We start from the raw sequence: 18,032 nt of genomic DNA on the forward strand, positions 1-18,032 counted from the left end.
AATTTGATGTGTTAAAAATTAATTTCAAACAATTACTTATTACTTAAATAAAATGCCCAGCCAGGTTTGTTGTTATTTATAAATTGTGAGATTTTGAAAAAAAATTACTATAAAATTTAGTGATTTCTTTTATATTGAGTAAACGAAATATCACACGTTTTGTTTATTGTTAACGCATATTGATAGTTGAAACAATTTTTTATAATCTATGACATTTTTTTCATTAAATTTATTATATCATTACGAATTACAGACATTATTATATAGTAAATAATTTAATGATAGCTATAACATTGCCGCCAATCTTTTCTAAACATTGTCACTTTAGTAAGAGTTGACATACTTCAAGTAAATAGTGTAGGATCCGCTTAAATAACTTATCTACTCACACTGAATTTATATATGTAGATATATATATTTACACATACAAAATATTATTGGCAACTAACCTCGGAATCTCTCATTGTTGCACTTTCTAATTTATTTAAAAAATCTTTCAATTATTTGGATAGCAATTTAATAAAAAACCATTCAGTAAAAAAAAAAAATAATAATAACCATCATTATATTGTATTATCTCTATACTAATAGATGAACAGAAAAAAATTATGGTAAATAATAAAAATATGAGTAAATTCTTTTTTTATATTAGTTGTACAGAACCTTTTTTTACAAATTCCGATACTGAACTGTATGGCATCAAGTGCTGTGACCCATTTTCTAACACAATTTCTTCCTCCCGACTCTCCAAAGTGTTTTTAATGACAACACTGTCAATGTGCGTATTGCACTTCAGAAACACAAAACTATTGATGTTGGGTTCAATAACTTTTGTATTTCTATCTAATTTGTTGTACAGTTGAGGCATGTGACGAAGAACAGTGTCAAAATGGTTATCAGCATTCTGTGCAAACTCTTGGGCAAACTTTAATTCTTCTGGTGATAAATAAGCACTCTCTGAATTACGATTTTCCTCTTCTTCCAAAATGCTAATACAAAAACATTCAATTTTCTTTAACCTAGTACGCAAATAACTAGTTATTACGAAACGTATACGTTCCAACTCGAGTTTGTGCAAGTCAACTTTTGGATCAGATTTTGGCAATTTTGCCAAATTTCCTTCCATTTCTTTGATTTGCTCCAATAGGCAGTCAACATGATCAGATATATGTGGTAGTATTTCAGGACTAAATTTTTCGTTTAACCATGCCTGTTCAACAGTCTGTAGTACTTTTTGCGCAGTCAATTCTTCTTGAGTACCGTCGTAATCTTCTTCAATCAAGTCAAGAATGTCCACCTCCATAATAATTCTAAAATAAAAACATTTTTATCTTTCACTACACAAAATATATAACGTCCAATAATAATAATGATAATAAAACAAATTTAAATATTTAACCGGCTTATTTATCAGGAGAAAAAAAAAAGTCATGAATAATCAAATGTTTTTCTTTAATAGCACATAAAATAAACAAAAAGAAAAACAATGATTACATATCTCAATATGTTAAAATTATTACTTAGTTGACAAGTACTAAACCAATGTATCATTTTGTTACGTCTAAATTAAAAGTAAAAAAATGTATATAGTAAAAATAATTGTTTTACAATTGGAACTTAATAATATTGTTTATGCAGCTTTTATACTATCAATAAGTGGACCCTTAAGCTTTTTCATTTTATGCACACCATCTGGATCCAATTTGAATATACTATCAATTACGGATATTTCTGTAGACGTCGTATCAGTACCACAAACAGCACACCAGTCGTTCACTACCATTCCAGCACCAATAACATCTGAACCACGGTTTACTGTACCGGCTACCAAAGGAACCTGAATTAGACCAGACAATTCTTCTAAATCTTCTATAGTGGTTTTTGGATGAACCATACCACCAAGATTGGATATAGCACAATATGATCCTACAAGACAATTAGATGCGACCGTTTGTCTATATACTTCAACATCCAAAGTGTCTGATAGTATCTCCTCCGTGTCCTTGTCTAAATCTGGATGAACTAATGCCACATAATCATTACACACCATTACGTTACCAAGAGCTGATAGACGTTCTTCAACACGCTGCACTTTGACACTATCAGGAAGAGAGTTACGTATATGTTGTAATTCAGTATCTGTTGTAGAGTTAGGCAATAGTAAACCATTTTTATTGCCAACAGTCATTCTGCCCACAATACGACAGCCAGCCACAGATGCATGAATAACAGGTATAATATCAGATAATTCAGATTCAAACACACTGTAGAATGTTTCAGAGGCGCCAATTCCAACTAAGCAGTATGAATTAGTTAGTTTACTGAATACACCAATTTCGTTGTTGTTTTCAAACTGTGCTCGGACTGCCATTTTTGTAATTTATAATATTCCCAACTATTCCTGTGTACAAAAATTTAAATTTGTCACAAAATAATTTATTAACTTCTACAATTGAATAACAGCAGTTATATACAAAACATGAAATGTAAGGAACACATTATTTTTTTAATGTAAAAACACTCAATTTAAAATATAATACTTTTTTAATAATTAATACTGGCACACAATATCCAATATATTATTTGGAACACATTTTTAAAAACTATAATTGTAAAAATAAAAATAAAAAACATTTATATTTAAATATATAAAAAAAATGCATATGTAAATATATGTATATTTATCGTAGTATACCAGACCATAGTTGAACCCTAAATTAAAAAAAAGAGAGCTTGGCTATTTCTACGAGGAATACGTAAAAAAGTATCTCGTAAAATATGTTTAACCAATTCTTATAGAATATTAGTGTTATAATTTTGTACGATTAAAATCAACACGTTAACCATGCTTAGCCATAACAGTTGCATAGATTTGAATTATTACTTTAAACTGAATCGACTATTTTATCGCAATTCAATATTTTTAATAACGTGGAAAACTACTTACGCTTAATAATAATAGTGACTTCAATTATCGTTAACTCAATAAAAATTACAATGACAATTTTATGATTTTCAACAAAAAATTACGCGCTCAAGTCAACAGGCATGTATAATTGGTCAATTCTCTTATTTACCATAATTTAACGTTGATTACCATAACCTACAATAATTCTAAATTATTTTTTTTTGAACCAAGATTATGGCCTAAAAGATAAGGACATAAGGGCGGCCAACTCTACCGTTATCAGTGGGTTAGTTAATATTGGAAACGTTAATTAAGTTTTCCGCATCATATCATTAATTAAAGATGTATTCATATAAAAATACAATTTTTTAGTACGGCATGATTAGTATTAATTATTAAATTTGCATAATATTTTTTTTCTCATTAGAAGTAAGAATTGGTAGTTTTTATATGAATTAATTAAATTCCCAACCTACAAAAACTTTTAACAATAGTAGCGCTCATGGTTATAGACGGGTAGCGCTGAACGCTGAAGTGGTGAATTCCGTATGTACCATTAAGCGGAAACGTCAACATGGTAATGGGGAGGAATTAACCGATCTTATCACTTATGAGTTATCTTTAAGGCCGTGACTATAATTGAGAATTCACTGAACCATTAATTATATTGTAATGATGAAATTTATCAGATAGTTTGAATAACTTAAAATTAAATATCAATCACTATACCGCAGTACTTACATGTGTCCATTTACCTTTTCTATGCCAATGTTACTCATTTCTTTATAGGTCTATGATGTTACAGATATATATAATGAACTATAGATTGCTAAGACGTGTACATAGCGCCAATAGAGATAATTGAAGATACTATTTTCGCAATTATTGTGGGAAATGGGAATTAGAATCTTATCACATGAAAATATGTTTGTAACAATTATAAATATAGTAGATAACACAGAATCATAGAAATATAATATAAGTAAATAATATATTATATTATATTTTTATACTCACACATAAATCCCACAAAAAGGTGGACGCTGACTTCCATTCTTATCACTATTTAGTAATCTATTTTATCTAGTTTATAAAATATATCTGTGGCCAAAGTCGACTGTTGTCTGTTACCCATGTCCCATAGAGAAATATATTCTTAAATAGGTCTATGGTTTGTGAAGACTGAAGTTTGTCAATAGTTTATAAAGTTTGTGATATAAGGGCGGAGAAGGTCTATTAACTATGGAGCAAAAAATAGACAATATTTGATGTAAATAACCGATTTTCATTTTAAATATAGTTTCCAATTTATAGGTAATAAAAAAATGTAAGTTATGTTCGTTAAAAAATGAGTTCTATGAAACTCGTTCAACAACTTCCTGATGTGTCTATCGGACGGATTCATTATTTTCTTTTATTATAGAAAGCTTACTACTTTTTCTATGGGAACTAATAGGCTGATTTTTATTTCCTATTAAAATTTGTGAGCTTATAATATAATTTTAAAAACTAAACCTAAAAATGGGCCCGTGCTGCGTAGTCCCCCCGAAGAAGATAACATAATAACACATCTTTTTTTTGAAATTGGATCAGGAAACACCAGTCACCGAAGATCACTTATGATAATGTACCAAGTATCACGAGTACAAAAATAATGTGTTAACGAATAGTATAACAAATTATACGATTCGTAAAATAATTTTATTATCTATTGACTATTGTCCTAGCCGCCAATGGCTCGCCATACATTTATATGTTGTTAGCCGTATCTAACTTCATAACTACCGGTTATGATATTTCGTATCCAGAATATAACTTCTACAGCCTACTCTAATGTTAGTTTGCTTAGGACCGATCATAAAGCGTTAACAAATAAATATATCATATGTATGTATTTATTTATATTGCATATGCATGCACAATATTATACACATAATATTATCATCATAATATAAGTGATAAAGATATCATACAAATTATAACCATTTTCGAAAGAGGATTTTTTTGTGACGTGTCTTGTATAAAATTTAAATTTAAATATTTTACTCTTATTATTTTCATTTATTAGTTTTTATCATAATGAAGGACCATGAGTTTAAAAAGATAATACTTTTATAGTCGTCAAAGTAGTGACTTAAATTAACAATTTATGAATCAAGTGATCGGGTTGGTTTCTATAACTGAGAAATCGATGGAAGATGGCTTACATTCCTTTAGGGCCATTACTTTCTTGGTCTTATGGTACTTTTTTAGTGGATGTACATTATTCTTAAACAAATACATCCTGTCCTATCTAAATGGAGATCCTACTGTATTAGGTACAGTTAAAAAGTTAATTTTTTAACTTATTTTTTATTTTAAACTGAAAATTATATATTTTAGGAGCTTTTCAAATGATTATGACTACTATTTGTGGTTTTATTCAATTATATTTGCCTTGCGGGATGTACAAACAACCTATACAACGATCAAAAAGACCTCCAAATTTTTATATTCATATGAGTTTGGTTGGTTGTACGCGGTAAGTTTTGAATGATCAAACTATTTGTACTGGACAATGTTTTGCACTTTTCTCTTTTACAGGTTTATTACAGTTTTATTAGGGCTTATTTCATTAAATTATGTAGCAGTAAGTTTTACGGAAACAATAAAGAGTTCAGCACCTATATTCACTGTGTTTATTTCTAAAATGTTGTTAGGTAAGAATACATGATTTTTATTATTTAATTTATGTTGTATTATAATGTATACTATTGAAAAATTAAACTCAATATAACCTTAAAATAGGTATACTGTATGATATTGATTTTATTCAATTACGTAGGGGATGTAGGTGGCCAAATATAGGTTTACTTTTTTAAATTCTCTAAAAACTAAATACATTATAAATAATTGAGAAAATCTAACTAGGAATATCCTATACAAATTTTGAAACCTAAAACAAACCATATTATTCCTGTCATTTATTTTTAAATTTTAATATAATTTTTGTAAATGATTCAACCAATTAGACCTTTTGACTTGAATCAAATGTTGAGGACCCAACTTCAACACTACAAGTATTATATTTTAATAAAAGAAAATGGAATTTTTAGGTGAACAAACAGGTTTTCTGGTGAGTTTATCTTTAGTTCCTATAATGGTCGGCCTTGCATTGTGTTCATCCAATGAACTTTCATTTAATGTACCAGGATTCATTGCTGCTCTAGCTACTAATTTTACTGAATGGTAAATAATAATGACAATACTAATAATTATAATTTTTATGAATATTGTCAATGTATTTGTAGAATAATAACAAGTATATTATTTTTTAGCTTACAAAATGTTTATTCTAAAATGTTAATTAGCGGAGACAAGTTTAAATATACGTGAGTATAGCTAGGCCGTTTTTTTATTTAGGTACATAACTAATTAATGTATATTTTCTGTTTATTTATTAAGACCTGCAGAACTACAATATTATACAAGCTTAGCGTCAATCATTATTCAAATTCCTGCAACATTGATGTTAGTTGATATTAGATATGCTATTCAAAATACTAGTCTACACTTGTTACTTATGTTTATATTAAATGGAGTGTTCTTTCATTTTCAAAGCATTACAGCTTATGTACTTATGGATTATATAAGTCCAGTGACTTACAGGTAAATAATATAAATTATAAACATTTATTTATAATTTTTAAGCCTTTGTCAAAAAAACAATTAATATTTAACTTTTTTATTAGTTAGGAAAAATAAAAAGTTTTGTCATTAAAAGTTAAAACCTACATTTGGTTACTTCTTAAATACATTTGTTATAAATCATATTTTGTTTTTTATTCATTTCAAACATGTATTTATTTTATTTTAGTGTGGCAAATACTGTAAAGCGTGCATTTCTCATATGGATGTCGGTTGTATTGTTTGGAAATTCTATCACTGTTTTAAGTGGACTAGGTACAATTATAGTCATTATTGGGGTTGTTATTTATAACAAAGTAAAACAATATGATATAAGTCGTCAATCATTTCAAGTGAGCATTTATTAACCACAATTATAAAAATGTAATTCAAAATTAACTTTATTCTAAATTTTATGTACTGTCATAGAATAACTATTTTTATCACACTAAAACCCCATTTTGAATACATTTTATTGTGCTATCTGTTAATTAACTATTATATTTTTGGTTATTACTACCTTTCAACTGTATTTTTAAAATGTATAACATTGATATAGGTAGTATTATAATAAAAAAAAAACCTAAAAAACCTATTTGTCACAATATAAAACATTATTAATCTCAAATTAAGCCCTGAATAATTTTGAAATTTATAAATAATTAAAATTACATTATGTATAAAACAAATAATTTAAACTACAATGACTTGTGGCATTTAACTGTAGCTAAGCAAAGCATACTAAAAAAATATACACATATATAACATATATTCAATGATAATAGCAGTTAACTGTTTTCATACAAATAGATAAATTAATATGTAAATATTTTAAATATTAATAATAAAGGCGTAAACAACAAATAAAATTCTTTAAAAAAACATGTAGGTCACTTTATGCTTAATTTATTGAGCTTTTACAATATAATACATTAAAGATATACAGTTAAATCATTTGATTCATATTAAAAACTGTTTAAATTAAAAAAAAACTAAAAATTATAGAAATTATGGTAGGATTTTAAGAGTTGAAAAAATCTGTTTTGAAAAGAATAGATATTAGATTAAGTTAAAGGAAACTGTACATCACATGATTAAAATCACATTTAAACTTAATTTCTTAGTCTAATGATTTATGGTATTGACTTTTTTCAGGAAATAGATAAAAAGTTACTTCTATCCCCATTCAAAGTCCGGACCATTTAATGCAATAAGTAATGAAAAATGTGAGAAAAATACTGCAATAACTGTAATATATAAATATTTTTTTTCTTTAATTAGTTAATAAAAATTGTTATTGTAAAATGTGATTGTATTAAATATACAATACCTATTATTAATTATTAATTTTTATTAAAAAAAATAAAGCCATTAGAAAATATTAATTTAAAAGTGTCCATGTTTTGCATCCAAAATAAAATAACAAATCTCATTAGTGATAAAAACAGATATTAATTCAATAATTCATTATAAAAACTATTTGATTTCGAACTACAAAATTATCATGGAAAAATTAATATATGAAATGTATTAATTTATAAACAATAGTATATGTGTTATTATGACATATTTTAATTTTTACTAGAGATAATTTAAAATTGACTATATTTTGGCATTAACAATGTCATGAGAGGAGAAGTATTTAATATTCTACTAACTTATTTTATATTTTTAACTATTTACTTATGTATACGTGTACAATGTATAAATTTATAATTAATGTTGTCAAATAAAATATGTACATAGGTAAATAATAGACTATATTTATTAGATAAAATACTAATTTGGACTGCTTATAGTTAAAAATTATTTTAAAATTTATATTTTCTGTAATAATTTCTTACATATTATTAGATTTAAGTGTTGGCTGCTCGCTCAGTCTAATATTTTAATATTATATGCAAGGAAATTGCACACACAAAAAATAGAGGAATTGAATGTTTTTACAAATTCTGAGTAATGCACAATACAACTTCACTCAAGTGACCAAACCGATCCTCGGTCTTAGACCCACGCCCTCTGCCATGCCCTATGGCTCCCACTTAATATATTAGCAAGGTAATTTCAGCTTTCACTACTTCTGTCATAAGTAAATTGAATACATCCGTTTTTTGAAATGGGCAATTCGTTTTGCACAATGGCATTAAAAAAAGGTTATTGGATATAAGTAATTCAATAATTTTGCATGACCAGGTATCCGCATCAAAGCTACAAAAATCCCTTGGGTCTTAAACCCTAAGCTAGATAATATATGCTCAAAATTGAATTGCTAGTAAAGACGAACTGCTATCATTATTGTAATTGGCTAAATCTACTCCAAAATTTTTAATTAAGATTTAACGAAAAATTACCAATCTAACAATTACAGTATTCACGTGCGTCAAGGTTGCATTCTATTCTAGCAATTTATGATACCGTTTATATATATATTTGATATTATATAAATATACATGTGTGTTACCAAACTGGGAATTCGAATTCGCATATTGATTATTAAACAGATCTTTATGACGTCATGGGTCAAGGTGCATAGCGCTCTTACGTCGATTTGTTAAAGCTACATATATTGATTATAAACATTTTTCAGCAGAGTCTGCAACCACGAAAGAACATTTTCATGTCTTGTTGAAGTACCGAATAAATTTAGAGTAGTGGTAGAATTATAGATAATGAAATAGTAGGTATATTAACAAGCAATAATAAGCTAATATTAAAGGTGGCTAGTAAACATATCAAGTTTCTGGCTAATATTTTAGTGTTTTCATAATATCTGGCCTTAAACAATTTATAGATAATTTGGCCCTTTAAATTATTTTAGTTTAGTTTAACTTAGTTCTAGTTTGATCGTTGTAAATACAACACATAATTTAAAATAACAGCGTAACACTTTTTTCGGTTATGTGCCAGGGCTAATTTCCACCCCCACCTCTCATCTCTTATCTCCTACCCCTATATCTTACCCCCTATCTCATATCTCCCACCCCCATCCCAATCACCGTGTCATTACTCATTTTTGGTAACACTTTTGTCGGTTATGTGCCAGAGCTAAGACATGAAAATGTCGATAATTATTATTATTATAATATAATGATAATAGTATAGAATAACCAGAAGAAACAGTCAATGAGAACTCGAAATCGGTAAAATTGTTGAGAGCATCAGTGTAGCGAGAAATTAACCATTTAAAAAAATTATTCATTGCTACCGAAACTGATATCACACATTTTCTGGTTAAGAAATTACTAGAATCGCCTGAAGTAAGAGAAAAATGGTAATTATCTTCATACAGCCTTCCCTAATTCTCTCGCAGGTCTAGCAAATCCATCCCCCATAAGAACCCATGTAATGCTAGATAAGTGTCTTCTAGTTATTCTGTAACATCTGTGGTATAAGGTCTCTGAAACAAGTTGATAAGCGATAACCGCATATGTGTTTATAATGATGAAACAGGGATTATCAATACGATAGACAGTGCAGTGTAGTAAACTTCATAGTACAATTCTAATGTGATTTTTGCCGGTGTCCGCGGAATGGAATCCAAGCTGCCGGTATCGTTGATGTATCTAATTTATGTACGGTAATCCGATTTGGGTAAAATGAAGACGATTACGATTAAAAAATACGGGGGTAATTATATAGGTCTGAATCAACATTTAACTTTAGTATTATTTTTTAAAATATTGTGATTTAGGCGTAAGCGTAAATCAGTTTGGTTAACATTTAACAGTAGCCACGGAAGAGGTTGGCCGGTCTGTCGTCGACGATTCCCCCCTGTTCACATGAAAATCAAGCTTGCAGTGGCTGCATCTTGTGTATTGTTAAAAATTTCGAATGCAGTATGGCTGTGTAATACGTCAAATCACATACATAACATAACCCATTTTATATCAATTTTTTTTTTATTTAAAAAATTAAATACGTCTTTTTCGTTATTATTATTTAGTATATTTTTTATTTTTATTATTACCATCGATTTGTGTTATTGTCTCTAGTGTTAAGTGTATTAGTTGTATTCTACACAGTAGCCCGATTTTCCGCCGTTTTACCGGAATTTCTTGTATATATTTTATATATACATAATTTGTGCCCAACCCAATTTGGTACGGGCCACCGTCACTGCGTAAAGCAGCTGAATTTTGAATATTTTTATCCACCCCGATCGCGTTCTGTGCGCTTCGCCGACCGCTACGATGACTTGCTCTCGATTGGTACGTCCGTTGACGGATCTCGACTGATACGATAACGTACGCCCGACGAACGGTTGCACCTTTCGAAATGGAAAACTTATGAGGGTACGGCGTTGACATAAACACCGCACGATACATCACTACGAGCATGCACCCCCGGAGCTCGAACTCGAACCACCCGAGACGTGAACAGCCAAATATGTATTCGAGTAAGTACTTAATTTTTGGCAAATACATTTTTTAGATTGTTGGCTTCGGCCGACCCGGTGATATTCGGCCATGCCTGAATCCCCTTGGATCTCGTTATCAATGCGCGCGTTCTTAGGTGGGTTTTGTGTAGTTTGGTTTTAATCGAACTTCTTATTCAAAGAACGAAAATTTACCCATTTAAGTGGGTACCTACTTTTGAGTGTCCATCGGGCATCGTCTGGTCTTAAACTGCCACTTATTATCAAATTCTATTAATACGATTGCCTTTATCAAAGTATGTGGCATAATAGTTTTAGGACTTGTGGGTTGTTATTGCTTTAATATGGTTGAAGAAATCTATGTAGGTATTGCTTGTGATAAATATCAACAAGCATTTCATTTCAAACATTTTTTGGTGATTGTTTAAATTGATCTCTGTATCTTTTGTAATCATTATCAGTAAACTTAAAAAATTTACTATAATAAATAAGAAGCCCATACTTAAATTAAATCCCTTATCCCTAAGTACCATTAACCCAGTTAAAAAAAAATAAACGATTCATTACAAATGTTAACTTGTCATTTTTGTTTTAAAATATGTTGCTATTATAAAATATTAAGTACTGACCAGTTGAAGGACACCTATCAGCTCTATAATAAAATATGTATTAAGTCAATTGGATCTATACACCACCATCACTTTATATTTACCCATTATCACATTAACCAATACTAAAGCAATACAAAACTATAGCAAACATTATTCCTAGGTTTGTCAACTTTAAATAAATTAATACTAATTAAAGAAAATAATGAAAATTCATAGTTTTTCTTTTAAAAACTTGTTTGTTATACTTGTTACACAGTTCTCAAATGTTACCATTTTTGGAAATTTCCTAAGTTCTATTTACTTTTGAAATTTGGATGCTATAATAAATATAATGATTTGATAGTATAATCATAGATACATACATCGATAAACCATTCCACATCAGTTTTTAGCAACTCGATTTTGGACAGAAATCTATATTAACCATGTATATTGTTTTCGTAGCATTAATATCATTATCAGTTGTTGTTTTTCATATTAAGCCCGTCAGCTATCATTGTGTATTGAATTTATGATATATCAATAAATAATCTTGTCAAACACTGAATGTTGATATAAGAAAGAAATTAAACTTTATCAATTTCCAGCCAATTTTCAAGTGACACCATAAGGCTTTCTTTAAAATGCCCTATTTTAACTATTATATTATTAACTTATTACAGTATGTTTAGTAAACAGTAAACTACACAAAATACCTGAAACAAAATTTATCAATGTTAATCTGTTTAATTATTTTACCAGTATATATAAGTAATATGGAAATTTTTTGTATAAAAATAGAAAATTGATGATTTTATCTAATTGCTATATATTAAACATAGGAAGATAAACAAGGATGTAGAAATTATAGAAAAATAAAATAGATGAGTTAAATTATGAAGATTTGATATAAGATTAACGTAAAGAGTAATAGAAGTGAAATCAATATGTCAAAATCAGTTTGGTTTTACACCAAGGAAATTGATAGTGGAATCATTGTTTTGTATGAGCCAGTTTGTAAAAGTATTTTTACAAGTAATAAAGTAAATAATAAAGAAAAAGTATTTTTAATTAAATTGAAATTTAATTAGTACGCTCAGACTATATTAATATAAAAAAAAGCCATTACAGTGAGACGGGAGGGCACAGGTCTACAGGAATTATTATAACTGAAAGTGATTAAATCATTTTTAAATAAACACTTTGATGCGAATCTGTGGATAGTAGGTTTTAAATAGTACAGTCCAAACCAAGCACAGTTTAAACCAGCACAATAACATAGTACTACACGTAAGTAAGTAAGTAAGGGAGGTCTAGTGTTCACAGATAAAAATACAAATATCGATAAAAGCATTGCACCTAAAGACACCTCCTGAATGGTTATACCCATGAATTCCATGGCTCCGTCGAAGCGGCACACTGGTGGCCGTGCCTGTGTGCATATATTCCAGGTGAAACCAGTACTACGGGATAATTGTGGATGGGGGGTTGGAAGGCGGCCGATCTCACGCCCAATTTGCGGTTGGATTCGTAGTGGCGGTCACGTCAGTGACTTTGGTGGTTAATGACAGTATGCTTGTCGGACGAAGTCTCACGGTTGAGGCATTTGACCCCCGGGTGATCAGTCACTCTGTCTGTGGGAGGATAATCACAGACGGTTGGGGTGAACCAAATCATCGCGCCGGTGTGGATAGCGCCGGGGCCCCACCCAAGGTCGGCAGACGAGACCAGACCATCTCCAAGCCATTGGGTAGCCATGTGAAAAACCACTGGGAAGATGGCGTTGGTAGGCGGGATCCAGCGCTCTCGGACCATAGCCTGACCGGGGGCGGCTGCCGGCAAATGCCGACAGTCTCATGTGGCGAGGCCGGCTTCTTAGGAAGTTGGTGCCCCCGTCTGGGGTAACGAGAGAAATCTCATAGATCTTTAGCCGGGGTGTAGGACTCACGTCCATATTCGGAACTTCTGCACCTAAAGACAATATCTGCTTAATAATGCATTTTTAGTATTAGGGTGGATATGATTAGGATCGATCGTCTGTCTATAAAAATGAATTGCCATAGTTACCTATAACGTAGTTAACAATATAATGAAAATATTTTCATTACCTGTTGACTGTTGATTTACTCACACATAGCAACCTGGAAATTGACTATGTTCAAAATGTAATATATACTTTCTAGAGGAAAGAGTATGAAATATTTTTAGTTTGTAAATGTTTATTGGTAGTCAAAGTTAAAAAAAAAATGTATTTTTATTCATGCAAAATTATAATTTGTAAAATTCATAAAAAGACTATAGTTCGGCTCACGAAAACTAAACGTTGACATCAGCGCTACCAGTGGCAAATTGCCATTAGTGGGTATCAACATAATTGGCGGACTTTTTTAAATGTTTATTAAATATACATATTTTATTATTTTGTCTTGCGCACTACTTTACGTGTTCAGAATATAGCAATTAAAAACAATTAATAATAATATGTTAAGTATGTATATTTTAGCATAACAGCTGTCTCTATCCAACAGATGATAAAAACAATAATACGTACAATACGGAGAACCACTGGCATCAACAATATTTTACCGCCGCCCATCGGCCTTGAACGTTCAGTTTTCGTAAGCTAGGCTATAGGGTATTTCGTGGCTTTATAACTTTTATTACAAAATAATATATGATAACTACCTGAAACATTCACTGTTTGTTTACATATAATTTTTTAAAATTATTTTTAGAAAAAAAGTAAAATTCCAATTTTTTTTTAAAATTTATAATTATACCATCCACATAATTTTTAAAACATTTTTATGATTTTAAATTTAAAATGCTTTTTAAACCTCAGCGTTCTATAGAAAATTACACATTTTAAAAGTGATTAACTTCAGTTGTCCTGTATAGAAAGTTCAAACATTTTCATAACATTTACTTGTACTTATAAGTGTGTAACATGTGGCAAAATTCTTGTGTTGGAGATTTTAGCTTCGATGCAAAGTGGAGACGGTATTGGTTTTACTCACACAAAAAGTTAAGTATAATATTTATACAATTTTGAATTTAAATATAATATTTACAAACGCTAGCTAGCTCCGCCTTGAATTTTTTTTTACGATATTTGATGGCCGGTGGATCGATTGTTTATCACAATTCATGGTATTATATTACAGGCTAACGTCCGCGTATCTCTGTAAAGATTAATTCAATTTCTTATTGAGTATAAATGATTGTAATTTTGAATTTTGAAATACAAACGATTGAAACCGGAATCATTGACCATTCCAACTAAATTTAACAAGTTATAAATTATGTGTTATTTGGGCCACTAAGTTTTTGCAAAAAAAAAACCAGTACAATGTGGTCGGGGTTTTGTGGGGACAAAGTATAGTGGGATTGGTGAGATCACAGGTCTACATGAATTATTATAAATAAAAGTGATTTAAGTGAATAAAATCACTTTCAAATAAACACTGATGCTTATTTGTAAATACAGCACCTCAATTTAATACTTTCTAACTTTTCTGGCTTACACTGTGCTTGGTTTAGACTATACTGGCTTAAAAATTATAACTACTGATTTGCATCAAAGCGTTTTTTCATAAGTGATTTTATCACTTTTAGATTTAAAAATCCCTGTAAACCTGTGACCTCCCTGTCCCCACTATGCCCCAACCCAACTGTACTGTTTTTTTTAGTTACAAGCATTGAGATTTGACTATTTTAATGATTTAAAAATTTATCAGTTTGTAGAATTTTACCTAGTATTAGATGAGCCTGCCATAAAACAGATAAAAAGACAGTAACAACAAAGCTACATAATGCACAATTGAAAATAATTTTATGTTTGTATTAATCGGATAAATCAAATTATTGAACAATATATTTTCCTTTGTACGTATTGCTGGATGAAGTGGCATTCATATTTTATCAATTAATAACTTTGTGTTTTGGCTTTAAAAACTAAGTTGGTATAGTGATAGTTACTCTAACTGTTGTTAAAAGACGTATGTCTTATAAACGTAAGGCTGTAATTTATTTCATTTTTATTTAGAGTTTAAAACTATAATAACTAACCTGAATTTTATAATTGCTGATTTATGAAGTAAATGGTGTGTTCTTGCTGGAGCAAGTGAGCATACACAACTGTTTTTGTGTGTTTTGCATCAAAATATGAAACTTGTGATCGATGGACCTAAGCTAAATATAGATTAAGTCAATTCAATAAAAGATATTACTTAAAGTTTATAATGAAAATTGTATGATAAATAATTGTAATCAATATCCAGATTCGAATTCTCTAAAATTACAGTTGTTTAATAATGATAATATAACTCATTCTGAGCAAATTATTTACTAGTAGTAGACATAATGATCGCACCACTCCTGTTAACTCGTCACTACTTGCACGATTTTCAGTCACATTTTAATAAAGTGACCAGTATACAACTAACCTGATTCACAGTATAACTAAGTGTGACTCGAGTAAAATTTTACCCCACGCGAGTAGTGATGGGTCAATAGTAAATTAGACCGAGCAGTGGCCTACGTTTCTAACAATATTTTTGTTTTTTTTTCTACGACCTTTTTAGGTTGGTTGGACAACTCTTGCTCTTCAAGAGACAAGAGTTACCATCCTGGGGAAGTGGGTATGGTGCGATGGTTTCTTGTTGCCTTTCGCACTAGTAGGGTGGCCATTTTTCTCTCCAAACAGTTGACCACCCAGCTAGAGAAACGGCCAGCGATTCGATCCACGGCTAGTGTATAGAAGCACTGCTACGGTAACCCTCTTGGCCAAAACGCCGTTGTTAAGTATATGCTTCAATTTACAGGTGTATCATTTCATTTATAAAATCAACTCAGCAATATCAATTTAGCATATTTATTAACTTTCAAAGTTATAAGAAACACAAACAAATATATTTTTTATAATTTTGAATATAATATAATTGCATTTTTGTTTGCATAAAAATAGTTTTTAATTAAAAAGTACCGTAAATATTATATAAAATGATAAAAATATTTGTCATCCTACAATTTTAATGTTGCTTATGTCAGTTTGGTGGTTGTATTGATAGTATAGCGGTAATTTTTTGTTAGTGTTTAGAGATAGAATAAAAAGGGTGGATCTATTAGCTTTTAAATCCTTTGATGAGCAAATTAAGATTACATAGATCCTACACAAAGAGTAGATTAGGAATAGAAAGTAAAAAAATATATTTAAAATTTTGGAGCAATGATGTTTAATTAATACATCTTATTTTTAACTTATAGCTATTATGTATGACTAGTATTGAATTAAATTAACCTTCTAGCAGAAACACTGTTGTAAATAATACAACAGCTATGTACCTATCCATTTTTTTTTACTTAAATAGTATCTTTTTATATATTTATATTTTTTTTATTCTATTTTATTACAGTCTATTATTAAATTAAGGTTTAAGGTACTGTAAATGTATTAATATTTCTTACAAATTCATTGGATGTATGATTATTACTACTTTTACTATTGTTGTAAATTATATAACGTGCGACTGCTCATGTTATTGCAAATATCGCGCTCGCTGGAGTTAAATAATATTCATATTGCAGTTCATATACTAAATTTCAAGTTTAATTTCTCAATTCCATTCCAAATCCACATTTTAATGATCGTTTCCAGTTTTTCCACAATTAAAAGGAATATGACTACAGATTTTTCTCAATGTTCTATTTAAATGTCTTATTTTAAGCTTGTTAAGTCCTAAAATTGTGCCTAAAAAAACTTACCCCCCCCCCTCCTCTCCCTCGTGAAGAGGAAGGTTATGAAATTTGGATAAAAGGTAATTTTGAATAAGGGCATACGTACCTACCTATTTTGAAATAAATATTTCATGCAATTTTTGATGATCGAGAATTTATAGAATATCATATTAAATTAACAAAAACGGGAATTTTTTTTTTTGGGGGGGGGGAATTGGAAGGTTTCCTTGGGTGTATTACGTGTTAGTACCACGTATAGAGGGAAAGTGGGATTTTTCTGCAGGCTAGGTAAACACAACACAAGAAAATGCATAACACTATTTTCCGGTTTCCTCATTTCACTGGGGTGCGTATCTTTGCTTGTTCCCTGAAAGACTAACCTTGTAAACAGCCCAACAAACTCTTATTTTTATACTGAATTAAAATCGGTCAACTTCTAAACTATACAATTATATTATTTATATTATAAATGTATTATGAAAAACTCGTAATATTTAACTAATTGAAATAAACATAACCGAAAAAAATTGATATGATCAAAATCTATACTGTATATCACCGTATTATGATCAAATTTTTCCTATATTTTTCCCCTTATAAAAAATAAACTATTTGCTTCCAATCTACTTAAAAAATAAAACGAGAATTTACTTACACTAAATCTAGGCCTCAGACGAAAAATAACACGTTTGTTTTGCCAACGAAAAACAACACTTTAGTTAGGATAACAAAGTGGAGTTGTGTTGTTTTTCGTTCT

General features: G+C 29.6%; 4 protein-coding genes across 8 annotated transcripts in view; 2 read left to right on the plus strand and 2 right to left on the minus strand.

Annotated features, from left to right (window-relative positions):
• Nucleotides 1-548: 548 nt before the first annotated feature.
• LOC126839364 (DNA replication complex GINS protein SLD5) lies at nt 549-3,745 on the minus strand. Of its 2 annotated transcripts, none has more exons than XM_050574652.1 (2): nt 3,650-3,745; nt 549-1,310 (listed from the first exon to the last, which is right to left on the minus strand). In XM_050574652.1, exons 1-2 carry the CDS (start codon nt 3,685-3,687, stop codon nt 644-646), a joined length of 705 nt encoding a protein of 234 aa, XP_050430609.1. In that variant the 5' UTR covers nt 3,688-3,745; the 3' UTR covers nt 549-643. The 2 variants fall into 2 exon arrangements, with proteins under 2 accessions (XP_050430609.1, XP_050430610.1); XM_050574653.1 differs by lacking the exon at nt 3,650-3,745 and adding an exon at nt 2,948-3,071.
• Nucleotides 1,588-3,071, minus strand: LOC126839363 (eukaryotic translation initiation factor 6). The gene is made up of 2 exons (XM_050574651.1): nt 2,948-3,071; nt 1,588-2,401 (listed from the first exon to the last, which is right to left on the minus strand). Exon 2 carries the CDS (start codon nt 2,369-2,371, stop codon nt 1,631-1,633), a length of 741 nt encoding a protein of 246 aa, XP_050430608.1. The 5' UTR covers nt 2,372-2,401; nt 2,948-3,071; the 3' UTR covers nt 1,588-1,630.
• A 977-nt stretch (nt 3,746-4,722) lies between the features above and the next one.
• LOC126839361 (solute carrier family 35 member E2A-like) lies at nt 4,723-7,984 on the plus strand. The gene is made up of 8 exons (XM_050574650.1): nt 4,723-5,226; nt 5,291-5,429; nt 5,492-5,607; nt 6,004-6,136; nt 6,226-6,279; nt 6,353-6,556; nt 6,765-6,927; nt 7,730-7,984. The coding sequence occupies exons 1-8, from the start codon at nt 5,058-5,060 to the stop codon at nt 7,778-7,780; spliced, it is 1,029 nt and encodes a 342-aa protein (XP_050430607.1). The 5' UTR covers nt 4,723-5,057; the 3' UTR covers nt 7,781-7,984.
• Nucleotides 7,985-10,426: 2,442 nt separating this feature from the next.
• The window catches only part of LOC126838819 (eukaryotic translation initiation factor 4 gamma 3-like), a 29,687-nt gene continuing 22,081 nt past the window's right edge, over nt 10,427-18,032 (plus strand). For 3 of the 4 annotated variants that reach the window (XM_050573553.1, XM_050573554.1, XM_050573558.1), the window contains exon 1: nt 10,427-10,970. In XM_050573553.1, the coding sequence (XP_050429510.1) occupies nt 10,910-10,970 (61 nt within the window). In that variant the 5' untranslated portion in view covers nt 10,427-10,909. The remainder of the gene's footprint in view (nt 10,971-18,032) is intronic. The other variant, XM_050573557.1, reaches the window with a different exon arrangement.

This window comes from Adelges cooleyi, unplaced genomic scaffold (assembly GCF_023614345.1).
Source record: "Adelges cooleyi isolate 19-005CV unplaced genomic scaffold, UGA_ACOO_1.1 ACOO_flye_CR_arks_rails_tigmint_CR_PRNA_30, whole genome shotgun sequence".
In the NCBI taxonomy this organism is placed as follows: Eukaryota; Metazoa; Arthropoda; class Insecta; order Hemiptera; family Adelgidae; genus Adelges; species Adelges cooleyi.